The sequence below is a fragment of the Callospermophilus lateralis genome, chromosome 3 (genome assembly GCF_048772815.1).
Source record: "Callospermophilus lateralis isolate mCalLat2 chromosome 3, mCalLat2.hap1, whole genome shotgun sequence".
Taxonomy (NCBI): domain Eukaryota; kingdom Metazoa; phylum Chordata; class Mammalia; order Rodentia; family Sciuridae; genus Callospermophilus; species Callospermophilus lateralis.
In genome coordinates, this window is record NC_135307.1 from 27,907,286 (window position 1) to 27,922,975 (window position 15,690).

The 15,690-nt window shown below is 42.5% G+C and overlaps 1 protein-coding gene across 1 annotated transcript in view; it reads right to left on the reverse strand.

Moving 5' to 3' along the window:
- The window catches only part of Ift43 (intraflagellar transport 43), a 79,770-nt gene that overhangs the window by 51,391 nt on the left and 12,689 nt on the right, over positions 1 to 15,690 (reverse strand). The window contains exon 3 of the mRNA XM_076848075.1: positions 261 to 325. Within this exon, the coding sequence (XP_076704190.1) occupies positions 261 to 325 (65 nt within the window). The remainder of the gene's footprint in view (positions 1 to 260; positions 326 to 15,690) is intronic.

Genomic DNA, 15,690 nt, shown 5'->3' on the forward strand with positions numbered 1-15,690 from the left:
GGAAATTGACTACTACCAGATACAGGGTTTCTTTAGTGGTGTGATAAAAATGTTCTAAAATTAACTGTGATGATGGTTGCATAACTCTATGCTTCTATGAAGAATGATCACATTGCACTCTGTGATGCGTGAATGATTGGTATGTGAATTGATACTATCTCAATAAAGTTGCTACAAAAAAAATAAAGCAACAACATAGGAGTGACACCCCCATCCCACCCGCCCACTGCCACCCACCCCCAGGAGTTGCTGGTACTCACTTTGACGCCTTCATGGAATCATCCGCCCAGCCGCCCAGCCTGCGAGGAGGCTTGGGAGGGGGAGCCTGTGATGAAAGAGAAGCCAAAATGACAGTCACTTGATGTGCACATTCAAATGTGGCTGAGGTTCAGGTCATCTAAACCAACAGTCAGCATATCAAAGCACTTCTCTGAGAAAAATACAAAAATAAAATGTATATGAATAAAAATATAGTAAGCTTTCTAATTTACTATGAAAATCTGGGTGTTTTCAGAGCTTCCTGGTGGATAGATAAACTGGCACAGTGTTTGTGGAGGGCAATTCTCAGATGTGCATTGAAAGATTTAAAAATGCTCACACTTGTGTGTGTACACTGGGGATGGAACCCAGGGCCCTATGTATACCAAGCACAGACTAACTGTAACACTGAGGTCTGCTCCAGGCTGCTCCTGTTTTCTTAGCCAGTGATTCTAATCCCAGGAATTTATCCCAAGGAAATAATCAGAGGAACATGAATGCTGCTTCAATGTATAGTTGGAAACAACCAAAATGGTCAGCAATAAGGAATTAAATGGTAGAGTACATATGAAAGTAATAAAGATATGACTGAGCCTTGCTTCAAAGACATAAACATAATTCGTGGGTTCAAAGTCTATTTGCCCAGAATGGACACATTCAGAAACCCACGTGCATGAATTCCTGTCCAGGACGTTTTAACTGAAAATACCAAGGGCACAACCACCAATCCACTGAGTCGCTTGAGGTGGGTAAAAGAAGATAGAACATTGCCTAGTTTGACTTGCTCAGCATTTTCCCAAGACTGGTTTCTGAAACTGCAAATTTTCTTTTTCTGAGAAATTTATAGAATTATAACTGTGGCTCTCAGTCTAAGGAGGTACACTGATAAAAGGACTGAAGAGAGGTGGGGGAACTTTCTACAAAGGGCTATAAAAACACATTTTTTTTAAAATTTTGTGGGTCTCATGATTTCTGGTGCAACTACAACAGCCATAGGGAATAAGCATGAAAAGGAGCGTAGCTGAGGTTCAAGAACACCTTACAGAAACAGGCAATGGGCCAGGTTTGGAGGGAAGGACATGGTTTGTTGACCCCTGGACTACACTGTGTGTCACAGAGGCCTCCTTTTTTAAAAAGGCTTAAAACCACACCTGGAACTTTTAAAGTGAATATCCCCTTCAAAGTGCCTTAACACCTTTATACTTTTGATATTTTAATTTTATACCAAGATATGTCTTTTTTCCTGCTTCTCAAGTAGCGCTCCAGCCTGCCAAGGATGGGCTCCATGTACTTGTGTACATGTACTCTATGTACAGGCTGCCTGAGCCGCAGCCTACTGGAATCACTGTTGCGAATCCAAATCCTGGGATGCCTGCATCCACTTAGCCTCTGGGAATATAAGTAGCACTTCAGAGAAAACAAACTGAAGCTCTCTATGCCAAAGGCAGTCAAGAGCTGCTTGAAGGCTCCCATATACCTCAGCAACAATACAAATATTGAAGTGGAAACCAGCTACTGTTTGACCATGCAGGAGGGAAATTCTAAGATGTACTAACTGATTATACCACTGCTTCCCCGTCACTCCATAATCCTCCATCCATAGGCTGGAAGGGGAAGCCCTCTATCCCATAATTCCCCTTCACTTTTGCACAACTGACTGAGCCAGGGCTGTACAACACTCAATCACAACCAGCTGGATTCCCTGTCCCAGGAATCTGGAGCTGAAGCACAGAGGCGAGGTGGCACACACTGGAACTAAAAGGACCCTAGAATCAGAATAACCTAAGAACGCCACAAGCCAGAGCTGGGTGTAGGCAGAATCCAAGGACCCTGTCTGGAACTTTTCCAATGCACAAGGTACAGTGCTGGGGAGACAAAATGATAAAGTGAATTGAACTACACTGAGATCCCCTGAGTCTGGCCTGCAGTTATCTTTCCTGTGCTTTTGTGAATAATACCCTATACTTTACCCAAGGATAGGACCATCTTGTGATAATGTAAGTAATGTCATAAATTGATAGCCATGTTTTGTTTGGCCACACAATTTTTTGTTTTTGTTTTAAATTTAAGCTATCATTTATAATATGGAAGATTTCCACATAAAAAAGTCACTTTCCAGCTTGTGAAAAACTGGAATATCCAGTAATGCTTGGGTTGAGCAGGAGCTGCCCCCTCTAGGCAGGACACGTGTACTGCAGTTTGCCACAGGTCCCACCCTCCCTTTCTGTCTCCTTCCTTACTTTGAAATGACACTGCCATCCATTATTATTGCGTTGCGCTATTGTTTCTCTCTCAGTATAGAATTCTCTCTCTGTTCCTACGAACACCTAAAGTGGGAAAATGAAAACTATGTTACATGTTTTGAAAAAAATGGGAAATGAGAAAAATGGGAGCATGTTGATCTTTCTTACGTGTTCAGTGTGCAAACTGAAAGCACATCCGCCTTAGCCCTAGTCCTGTTCACTTACTGACACCTGGGTGTGTGGCTCCTGGACTAGATTCCCAGTGCCAGGATCCTCTGCCTTCTTCTCTTTGCTCCAGATGTTGGGAAGGGCAGAGGAATCCAAGTAAAATCCATGGTGCCCTGATGTGGGGAGTGTCCCAATCTATACAATGCCAAGGGTCCACAACAGTAGACAGCATATGTGACTCCTAACACCACCTCTACCTTCTATAGTAGGATGTGTTACGATGATAACAGGAGGAGCAGAGACTGAACTGGGATGGGATTGCAAAAGATTAGGCAGCATGGAGGAGGAGCACTGAGTAACCCCTAAACCTGGGGAGGATTCAATCAGTGACTCGATGTTAAGAGCTTAAAACAGTGCCTGGCACATAATAAGAGCTCTCGCTTTCCCATGATCACTGCCATCATTATTACTTATACCCACATGGGACAGGGTAGACCATGTATAGTAAAATATGCAATCAATGGGGCGGGGGATGGCGGTGAGGAAAGACTCCTTTGTGTCTGGCCTGATCTTGTAGTTACTCTACTAATGGGTGTCACGTGACTGACTAAAAGAGCTCCCTAAGAGTCTAAAAACCAAAATGATCTGCTTTGTCTCCTTGAACCAAACCCTAGGAAGCCATGGCTACTGGAGGATGAGTGAAGGTTCTCTCTGCTTTAGGAAACACAAAGCCACGTTTTCTTTCATTTTCTCCCCATTACAAAATGGTGCTGGCAGCTGCAAAAAGCTCAGACATACAAGTCACTCCTTCATATCTGGTACAGTTTAATAACTAGTTCTAAAATCAGAAGTTTTCTTTACTAAGGACAGATGCCTTCAAGAGTTGACATAATATTATAAAAATTGTGTAGGCTGCTGATTTTCATTTCCCCCAAACATCAAGAGCTCCTGGGAGAGGAAGCCCAGAAAAGGTACAAAGAAATCCTGAGCGAAACATGCTAGAGACTACTGGGGTCCTCTCTGCTCACCCTACCCCACTGCCAGCAAGCCTCAGGAGGGCACTGAGGCAGAGGGAGATGGGGAGAGAGAAGCAGAACTTAGCTCTCAGCAAAGTGAGGCCGGGGCATCTAGGGAGATGTCAATCTCCTGATGGGGAATCCTTCCGTTCGTTCATGGTTTAGAATTCTGGGCTCTAGGCCTGGAAATGTTTCTGTAAACACTGGAAATGTTTCTGTCATGTCTACATACAGATGCCCTGGCTGGATGACGCAGGCTTAATTAACTACTATTGCCAAATTATAAAGGCTCTTCCCTAGAGTTCAACTTCGTTCCCTTTTTATGGAGTTGGGCACTGTCCTAACAACAACAACAAAAAAGACGACATCACCCTGTCCCCAAACGTTACTTAGTAATGAGGTCAAGGAGAGGTAGAATTCAGGGAGTATCAGGTAGGTGAACTCTGTGACTGGATCAGGATCAATCTGAAATCCAGGAGGACACAATGGAGGTGGCAGGTGGGAGGGAGGGAGTCCTGGCATTATTCCAGGGAGAGGCCCCTCCAGGGTCCAAAGGTGAAGCTGAGGTGGAGTCTCTCAGCCACAGGGCAGCTCTACCGACTTCTGCAGTTTCCTTGTCACCCTGGAGGACTTTACGGGGCCACTTTCTCCTGGGGTATCATTAAAGCAGCGCTCTGATGAGCATGCACACAGCTTGCAGTACATGACCAAAAGCTAAAAATAACTCTACCCACCAGGGAAGTCCAGACAAGAAGAGAGGCCAAAGAAGCTTTATGGGAACTGGGGCTTGCCCTGGATTGGAAAGGTAAAGGAGAAAGCATTCCAAAAGCAACTGGATCCAAGGGTAGAGTGGGACCAGGGGTAGCACGTACTTCATCACCATTGTGGTGGGGGTCCCGGGAAAAACCGCTGGGCTGAGCCCTTCAACATCCATTACTTTTACATACAGGCCTTAAGTGGAAGCTGATGTAACAAGATCATAATGTGGCAGTTTGAAATTGAGTGCAAACGACCTGTTTGAAACAGAAGCAGACGCTGCTCTTGGTCATGTCATCGAAAAGGTCTGGTGGTTCCTTTAGCACGGGCAGCCCCTGCTGCCTGGCTGCTCTCCTTAGGAACTCTGGTGATGTCTAGACACCTTGTTAGCTCTGTTCCCAAGAGAGTCCCAGGGCTCCCTCCCTGGTGCAGTCTGAAACACAGGACATACACCTAGACCAGACCACTGTGGTGACTCCTTCTAGCTGCCACAACTGCTGTGCTTTCTCTTCCCAGAGGTGACAGACAGGATGCTGGGGACCTGCAGGGGCCTGAATGCCACCACCATCTCAAAGGTCCCTATTTGGACTGATGAGAAGTTGAAACCCTTTAGTCAGGGACCCTTCCATCTGAGACAGGGTCCTTCCCTTTCAGGTAGGGTCAGAGGAGACATAAATGCAGGGCTTATTTTTTCTTGGGTTTGTGTGCTCACATTCTCTGTATACAATCTTTAGGGTTATAACAGGGCATTTTCTTCCTGGAACCCATCTCCAGAACCAAACACCTGGGGGCACGCTGCCAATTAGTTACAGGGTGTGCTTTGGAAGAAACTGATTTGTTATCCCTGTAATAGGGAGGAGAGGGGAAAAAACCAGATAAGATTAGAGCTCAAATGACCTTAAGTGCCATAAGTAAGAGAAGGCCCAACCCTAGAAAATTCAAAAGCACTGATTTATTCTTTAAATGACTCTGCTTCTGAGATCCAGGGGCACAGCCCCAAGATGTCAGCTGGAGAAACAATTTCCAATTCTGTCTGATTTACTGCCAGGTAACATTACCCCAACTTTTTTTTTTTTTTTTTTTAAATAGAAAGAGTCTTAAAATATGCAACACCAAGAGGGACAGAAATAGGAAGGGTGACGTAGCCCTCGCAGCGCATCCCTCGTTCTCTCTTGAAAGCCGAGTCACGTCTCGGAGTGTGGGAAATGAGCAGAGCCTGCCGGGGCTGCCGCCCGATGGACGGAGGGGGCAGGACCCTGCATAGCTCCTGAAGAGAGGCAAAAATGTGCTGCTCCAAAAATAAACAGGGGCAGGGACGTGGGCGAGTGAGGAGCTGCGAGCACGTGACCGCGGTCCTGAAATACCAGCTCTCTACAAAAAGGAGCCTGTGCGAGGCAGAGCGCGGGAAATTCAGGAAATGGCCTCTTTATATGGTCCCATCCGAATGGGCCGGGATTCAACCAACTGGAATGACCGTGTCAGAGGGAGCTTTTCAGGCCAGACTTATTTCTGATCTTTATATGGTTCCCCCAGATTCTTAAGATGCCTACACAGAAAAGATGCTGGCAGTGCCAAAAAAGGAGCCTTTTGAGTTTAGAAACTTCCCCCACACTCTTAGGAGTCTTGGAGAAACCCCCCTGTCCACCCCCAAAATATGAACCAGCCGAGAGCTCTGAATCCAAACAGCAACCTGTTTCAAAAAGCCAGTTCCAGCACTCGCATAGATTCCCCACAGAAAGACAGGATCCAGCACTAATGCCCTACCTAAACAGCTTCCAGCTTCTAGGGAGCAGACAACTCCCACGTTCAAACCTGGACTCCTAACTAAACACAAGCTTCCCTTTCTTAATCCAGAAGACAGATGACAGATGCTTACTAATGGGTGCAGACCACACAGGGGCTAGCACTGGCTCCTCCAATCTGTCCCATTTATTCATCCTGCCCCAAACCCTGGATCTGACCCAAGTCTTCCCACAGTAGATTTAAGGTTAAGGAAGGTAACGGATCATATGGGCTTTCAACGAATCCCTGTGAGTAATCCCAATTCTCTCAAGTCAAAATGGATGCATCTTAATACAAACTGATCATGGATGGATGCTAAAGCGTTAGGTGAAAGATTGGGAAGAAGTGGGCATTCTAATAGTTACAAAGAACTGTTCCAGGTATCACATATGAGGTGCCAGGGAAATGTATATCATCACCCTACCCTAAAGATCTGACTTAGCAGCAAGCATTAATGATGGGAAGTGACATCCATCCCCTGAAGTATACAGTGCCATCCAGGAAAAGCTGTGACTGCAGTGTTCCACTGGAATCTAATTAAGGCTTCCAGGAAATCAGGTGAGAGGGAAATAAATTCAATGACACTAAGAAGAAAGAATAAGACAAATGGAGAATGTGTGAAATTTTATAGAATAGTACCCCAATCTCTTCAAAAACTCAATGCCATAAAAAGGTGGTGGTGGTTGGGGGACTACTACTCTAAAGTAAAAAGAGACTGTAAGAGAGAAAAATGTAATGGTTGTAGTTGGACACAATGCCTTTATTTTATTTATTTATTTTTATGTGGTTCTGAGGATTGAACTGAGCGCCTTGCACATGCTAGGCTGAGCTATGACCCAGGCCCCATGGTGTGATTCTTGATTGAATCCTGGATTAAAAAAAAAAACTACCTATAAAAGATATTTGGATACAAATAGGAAAAATGAATACGGACTGCATAACATGATGTTAGGAAATTGTTAATACTGTTAGGTGTGGCATTTTTTTCCTAGGAAAATGTCCTTTTTTGGAGAAATATGCTCAAGTGTTTAAGTAACATGATATCTGTAACTATGTGGAAATAACTCAGAAAAATATCATACATAAAACATAACAATTATATTTTTAAATATTGTGTGAATTATAATTCAGGCAAAATGCTAGTAACAGTTCAAGCTAGGGGATGAGTGTATGCTGTTAACTGTACTATTTTTTTCTCCTCTTCTAATATTAGTGAAAAGATGAGCCGAATGAGAAAGAAAGTAGATGCATGAAGTTTAGGTTAACAAAAGAGAAAAAAGGCAGGGTTGGTGTAAAGAAAGGCACCATTTTGATGGGTGTATCACTCGAGTGAAGAACTATTTGAATAGGAAGACAATTTCCACTTAATTGTCAGGAATTCCTAAAAGTCTCAGCAAAGAATATAACTCTACACACAAAACCTCAGGTCTTAAGATCCCTGCTACGACAGGAAAGATGGGAAATGTGCTCTTAGATGGAAGTGCCTCCCGCTTCATCCCTTGCAATTAGCTGCAGATGGTATTTTAATTGTCTACATACACATTGTGAAGTTTTGGTAAGGAAAAAATGTGGTAGAAAGAACACCAGGTAATCTGGCTTCTAGTCCCAGCTCTATAAATAACTAGCCCACGACACTGGGTTTTTCATGGCAGAAGGGATTCTTCCCAATTATACAATTCTATAGTTCTACAAGCCTATGATTTGTAGTATTTTAAAGACAGGAGAGGTCACTTAAGCCAAAAAATAGGCCAATGATGACATTTGAATGGGTATGAAGGAGACAGGAACAAAACAGGGAGAAGTCAAGGCAACAGAGAGCAATAAGAAAACAGACTTGATCACAGGCCGGCAAGCCAATCTAGGCAGTGAGACAGTGCGTGTTAATGAACTCACAGTTAATAATGATAATATTGGCCAACACGTATTGAGGGCTTACTCTACACCAAAGCTCTAGAAAGATTACTTTGTTGAATCCCATGACTTGATGCTGTGGGCATAACTACATACCAAGTTTACAGATGAGGAAACTGCAACTTAGAGGTTAACTCACCTAAAATCACATCATTTCTAAACAGTAGAGCAAAGACTCAAACCCAGACCAGTCTGATGGTAGATCTTTACTGGACCAGCTGAGGTGTCACGACTTCCCAGCAGCTATCATGTGTCAGTTAACATTGGCTTGGAAGGGCTCCACAGCCACAGAGGAATCAATCTGAGTTGGAACAAAGTTCTGAAGAACAAGATAGCCTAGATCGGTATCATCCAGGCTGATGTGGAGAGAAGACTTGGGATGAGTGTATGGGACGTCCAAACCCAAAGGACCATGTCCTTCATTTATTTTCTGGGGACAAAGTAAGGAGTATCTACTGATGGTATAGATACATTCAATAAGACAGGAGAACGAGAAAGCAGCTTGGGCTAACCCTTACCCTGTGGGTAAGGCTGACACTGAGAGAAGGGTTAAGGGCAGAGTCAGGATTAGAAAGTGATGCCAAAAATAAGCTGTGACAGCTGGAGCGCTGTGCCAGACTGTGCAGGGCTGGTTACAGTATAAATCTGTGCACTTGAAAGTTACTGGGTCCTTAATGCATGTCACAAGCCAGACTCCTCACACCCACAGGACAGTAGCTTTCGAGAACCAGGGACTAACTTGAGGGGAGAAGGGAGTGTACAAGTGGGAAGCAAGCAGGGGAAAGCTGTAGTTCCAGAAGGTGCAGGAATTGGGGAGAGGGAGGAAAAAGGGGATGGGAACAGTCCTGGGTTCAAATCTAGAACTGCCCCTTTCTAGCTGCATAGCCTTGGGCTGGTCACATCCTCATTAAGCCTCTTTTTCCTCATTTGTAAAATGAAAATGATAATGAGTCCTTTGGAGGTCTACTGAAAACCCCGGTGACACTTCCTGGCTCAGAGGAGACATTTAATGAATGGAGATGATAGTGCCTATTATTATCATCAGAAATAATAATAGTAATAACATGCAGACTTCAGAGAAGAAAGGCTTAATGCCTAGGGTTGAGACAAAGGGAAACTTCTGGTAGTCAAACATGGTAAAGTCTTTTATTTGGGCTGTCCTGCACATTGTTTCAGCCTAGGGATCTAATTCTTATCTAGCCTACATTCCCTAAAGAGAGAGAACCCTTTAAAGTTGCCCAAGTCAAGAGAAAGAGCTGGGTGCAGCATGCTGTAATCCCAGCAGCTCAGGAGGCTGAGGCAGGAGATCTCGAGTTCAAGGCCAGCCTCGGTAAAAGTGAAATGCTCAGCAACTCAGTGAGACCCTGTCTCTAAATAAAATACAAAATACAGCTGGGTATGTGGCTCAGTGGACAAGTGCCCCTGAGTTCAATCCCTGGTATCCCTCCCCACTGCAAAAGAAGAGAAGGAAACCACAGCTCCTTCACTCACTGGGACATAAATGTGAGGCTTGGGACAGCCACAGTGTCTGGCAAATGCTCCGGTGATATCTCCCTTCCCCAGAAAAAGGACCCAAGCCCAGTGTCTCAGCACAGAATCATGGAATTGCCCGCCCTGTGTCACTTATGGGTTAGGGCTGTCAGCAGTTCTAGAGAGGCTGAATTGAAGAGAACAGATTTCAGTCCTGAAAATCAACCTTAAAATTCACCCTGGATTTTCCCATCTTGGATGGCAACTTCTCAATCTCAATTTCATCTCCTGGGCCCTTCTAAATCAGCTTTCCTCTCTTCCTCTTCTCGGGTCTACATACCTTCCAGACACTTCTAAAGACGCACCCCGTCCCCCACACTTTTTGCCATTCAGCCAACATAAACATTCTTTTCAACTTTCATCATAAATCAAAACCTACACATTTTTGTCATTCTCTTAACTCCTTTCTATTTGTTAAAATTAATCCAGCATGTGTGTAGTCAGAAATGTGCACGATGTCAGGCTGTGAATTCCTAACACCCTAAGCAGCAACCCCTCCTGGCACCTGTGACTTCATGACTTTGTATAAGCACAGTCTAGACTTGTTATCTCAACCAAGTCCAGAGCAGAATAAGTTGGAGCGAGTTGAGAGCAGCCAAAGAGTGCTGTAACCATGATGCTTTAAGAGGCTGATCTCCTACCAGACTCCTCGAGGGTGATGACGGAGATGAGTGGGGCTAGCTCAAAAGAACTATTAATGCGTGGGCTATGGCCCCCATCCTGTGAGACCTTGAGAGGCCAGGCTCTGTTTCATTTTATGCCACCATGTGGTGGGACCCAGGACGCTGCAGGTCTCACATGGCTATTTTTCATCTTGCTTCAGTTGTGAGAGCCCAAAGAGAAAACGCTGTAAGCACAGAGCAAGGTCAAGGCTGGCAAATCAGCACACATTTCACTAGCCCTACTAGGCACCATTTCAAAAGTGGCCCCAATGATAAATAAAAAAATTTTTTTACACTTCTAGAACTGATTCTCAAGCTTCTAGATTTCATGAACTTGTCAATATTTCAAAACATAAATTTTTGTTTGCAGAGGTGGGGAGTAGGGTGTGGATAGCTGTGTAGGGTTAACAACTTTTAATTTATTTTGTTAAAAACCTCTTTTAAAAACCACCATTTCAAGCCAGGAGCTGTCGCACACGTCTGTAATCCCAGGGGCTCAGGAGGCTGAGGCAGGACAACTGTGAGTTCACAGCCAGCCTCAGCTGCTTAGTGAGCCCCTGAGCAACTTAGCAAGAGCCTGTCTCAAAATAAAAACTAAAAAAGCTGGGGATATAACTCAGGGGTTAAGTGCCCCTGGATTCAACTCCTGGTAACAAAAACAAAAAACAACAACAAAAAAAACACCACCATGTCTTCTCACCATCACTTCATTAAAGAATGATTCTTCCCAATCTCCCCAAATTATAAAGGACATAAACCAGGATAAGGAATGGCCTCTAAATCCAATAAATTTAGTTCATGAAAAACTTATTACATTGTCCTTGTTTTCTTATTTTGGTAAATACTTTCTCATTTACCAGTGATAAACATGGTACAGTCTCTTTTTTTTTTTTTTCAGCTTTTCAATCAGTCCAAGCCAAAAGTCTAATTTCTCAAATAAGAAAGGCTGAAGGCCAGTTCTCCTTTACTACTCCCAGGTGACAATGGCCAGTCACAAAAGGCAGGGACCCTTAAACCATGAATTTTACTACTCAGCAGGAGGCTGCACAGGAAGAGATCCTTCCATTAAAATCCCACACTGCCAATCGCTTCAACTCTAAAGGACTTTTTAGATTAGCTTTTCAGAGTGCTCAGCATGGCATCTGTCTGAATGGATGCTTACATCCTCATGACTTTTTCCTGGACTCTGGGCCTCTTTTGCATCTGTGTTGCTGATCATCAAGGGCACCACTAATGTCAGAATACTTTCTGACTCAGTAACTGATGTACCCAAATGTCTCTGTCATTAATCTCAAGAGAATGTTGATACCATCTGTTTGCAGACAACCAGACTCATTCTTTTCTCACCAATATTACAACTTGAAAAAAAACACAGTGTATTCTGAAAGAATCCAAAATCAATTGGCAGATAATGGGGACTTATTTAAACATATAATATCTGAAATTACAAACAAATTTCAGACAGATTAGAATTATGAACTCTAAACAAGAGACACAAAACCACTATTTGAAGGCACTGAAGGACGAACAAAAGCAGGTAGAAATTGAAGGATTGGATCTTTGAAAGAAAAGTAATACACTGGGTAAAAATCAGTGTTTGAATGGATTGTCCCCCAAGTGCACACTCCAGTCTAGGTGACAGATGGCCTGCTAGAGATCAAGCAGAAGGGCTGGGGACGTAGCTCAGTGGAAAAGCATTTGCCTAGTATCATGCGTGATGTCCTGAGTTTGATCCAAAACATTGCAAAAAAAAGGAAGAAGAAGAAATCTAGCAGAAATCCTCAGCTTGAGAACAAAAGCTTCAGGCTACCAGAGAGGATAGAAAAGGAGGAAATCCCAGGATGTATAGAAGCACCAAATCTGCCTTAAAAAGTCCCCTAAAGGGCTGGGGATGTGGCTCAAGTGGTAGTGCGCTCGCCTGGCGTGCGTGCGGCCCGGGTTCGATTCTCAGCACCACATACAAACAAAGATGTTGTGTCCGCCGATAACTAAAAAAAATAAATATTAAAAAAAAAATTCTCTCTCTCTCTCTCTCCTCTCTCACTGTCTCTTTAAAAAAAAAAAAAAAAAAAAAAAAGTCCCCTAAAACCCTTAGTCAACACTTATAACTGCATATGCATGGACAAGACTCTGGGAAAGCAACTGCTGAAAGACCAATAAAATTTGAGCAGAGACTGAGATTTCAACTGCTGCTCATTGAAGGGGACACAGGTTGAAGTTTGAGCTTCACCAGGTTAGAGGCACTTGGTATGTGTTCTGAACACACCACTAAAATCCCAGGAGGGTCACACCTTCGGAGAGAAGACCACAACCCAAGATGACGGAATCTGCTCTAGGACCAAATGTAAAACCAAAGTAGACCTGACATAACAAAACCTAAAACCAAGCCTCCAAAAGTTTGAGAGATCCACAAATAATTTAACTACCTGCTAAAAGAAAACACTTTTTGGAGGAAGACAAGATAATCTGAGTTTCTACAATGCACCATCCACAATGCCTTGTGCACAAACAGAAATTATTAAACTTGTGAAGCAAAGGATAGTGTGACCCACAGTTAAAATAAAAACTGACCTCAACTGACCCAGATGTTAGAACTAAGAGTCAGGGCTTTAAAAAAGCTATTTTAAATATATTCAAAGACTTGAAGGAAAAGATAGTCACAATAAATGAACAGATGAGGAATCTTGACTTGAAGGAAAACAGTTACAACCAAGGAACAGATGGGGAATCTAAGTGAGAAAAGAAGTTCTATATTTAAAAATGAAAGGAGGGCTGGGGCTGGTTGTGGCTCAGTGGTAGTACACTTGCCTGGCATGTGTGAGGCACTGGGTTCGATTCTCAGCATCGCATATAAATAAATAAAATAAAGGTCTATCAAAAACGAAAAAAAAGAAAAAAAATTAAAAAATGAAAGGAAAAATAAATGGAAATTTAGAAGATAAACATATAGTATCTGAAATGACAAATTCAATGGGCTTAACAGTAGCTTAAAGACAGCAGAAGAAATAATCAAGACAGATCAACAGAAAATATCCAATCTGAGAGAGGAAAAAAAAGATAAAAGAGGGAACAAAATGAACAATGCTTCTGGAATTAAAAAAAAAAATACAGGACAAACCTATGGGACAATTTCAAACAATCTAATATAAAAATTGGAGTGCCAGGAACAAGGAGAGAGAAAATGGGGCAAAAAGCTATTTGAAGAAATAATAGCCTTTTCCTAAATCTAGTAAAAAGTATCAGCCTACAGATGTAAGAACCTCAGCAAATCTCCAAAGAACAAATACAAAGAAAATCACACCTCAGTATGTTATAGTCAAACTGCTGAAAATCAGAAACAGAAAATCTTTAAAGCAGCCAGAAGGGTGAGAAAAGACTTACGTATAGGTGAATAACGATGAGATACAGTGAAGGTCAGAGGTCAAAAGAATGGCAATCTTTAAGGTTCCGCAAGAAAAAAGTCTCAGTCTAGAATTCTATATCCAAAGAAAATTCTTCAAAATGAAGGAGAATGAGAACATTTTCAGATAAAGTAAATTGAAAAGTTGTTCTTGGCAAACCTATTCTTCAAGAAATGCTAAGGGAAGTTCTTCAAACTAAAGAGAAATGATAACTGATAGAAATGGATCAACAGCATAAATGGTAAAATTTCTGTATTTAAAGTAAAAATGACAATTGTCAGAGTGATGTTTATAATGTAGGTATTTTTTAAATATATGACATCAATAGCACAAAAGATGGATTGGGACAAATGGACTTACACTGCTGTAAGATTCTCACATTTTGTGTGAAGTGGTACAATATTAACCCTGAGTAACTGGTGGTAAGTTAAGGATTCCTATGCTAATCTCTAGAGTAACCACTCTTATATAAAAATTATATAAGAAGCTATGCCCAAAAAGCCAATGGAGGAACTAAAATGGGATGTAAAAGCAATCATTTAAACACAGTGACATAATTCTCTATTATACTGAGTAAAATTATGTGAACAGAAATGTTTTAGTCTATAACTGATGACTTTCAACCTTAGTACCCCTCTCCTGCAAAGCATCACTATTAAAATAACATTTTACTATCATTCTGCTCCTTCTCAGTAATTATTGATAATTATTGACATGTGCAGAATGAGAAATCTAGCCTAGCTCATGATTTCAATGAGGCTTTCTTATGGTTCCTAAGCAGATTCCACATTCTCCATTCCCAGCACCTTGCCTCCAGGTCCTTGCCTTCCCTTGGACAGTCTGTCCTACTTGGACAGGTCTTTCAAGTAGAAACCTGCTCATTTCTTATCCCCATAAACCCCAGAGTCCGAAGACCCTACTCCTGCCTCACTCCCTCAAGTCCCTCTAGACCATTACTCTTCCAAACTATTACAGAATATTCATTTTGAAATATATACCATTCAGCCAAACCAGCTCTCTTCTTCATTCCTGTCACTAACCACTTCCTGAGCAAGTACTGGTCAAAAACTGAGCATCTAGCTCCCTCTCCACAGTCTCATCATTCTAAGCAAAGTCACTGATCATATGAACAATTTGTCTGATGTTTAGCTCCATGGTTCCCTGACCCTTTAAACATCAATGACTGTGCTGTTTTTTCAAACCCAATTATAACCTGGAACTGCTTCATTTCTGAAATACCTATCACAATCTGTGAGTTCACAGACAAAGTTTCCTTTTAAAAATAAATGTATTTAATAATACAAGGAGAGGGGGTTTTTTTTAAGTTAATAATAATGTAAGTGGTATGTGGATACCAAAAACTGTAAAAAAAGACAGTCTGGGAATGCCACATTCGGGAACACTGCCTTGGTCCATACTGCACCATCCCTCATGAATGCTCCAACTGCATTCTACTGATATCCCTGCCAACAAGCTCTTCTAGACTAGTCTTCTAGACTGTTCTCCAAGATAGCTGCCAGATTGATCACCGTAGGAAAAAAAGACTCAATAATATCACCCTCTGTTTAAAATCTTTGTGGGTTTCCTACAATGTACAAAATAAACCCCGACTTTGCTCCCTGGAACATAGACCTATATGCAAATACATTAAATTGCTCACCATGCCCCAATATACCAGGACCTGCTCTTGGTGTCACTTCCTTTCCTGTCACCCTAGCCTTCTCTGAGGTCCATCCCACTGTGCCTAACCCCACTGTCTTTACTCTCCCCTAGAATCCTCCAAACCCTGGATCAAGCTAGCCCCGTGCTCTCCGGGTATCAGCACCAGGCTGTTGAGGGGCATCAACATGCTTTGCCTTCCCACCACTGGGGCCTACCTCAGAATAGGCCCTTCCCACTGTCACAGATGTCCTTTGCCCTTCCCTCTCATCAGAAAATTCCTACTCATTCATTTCTACCCATC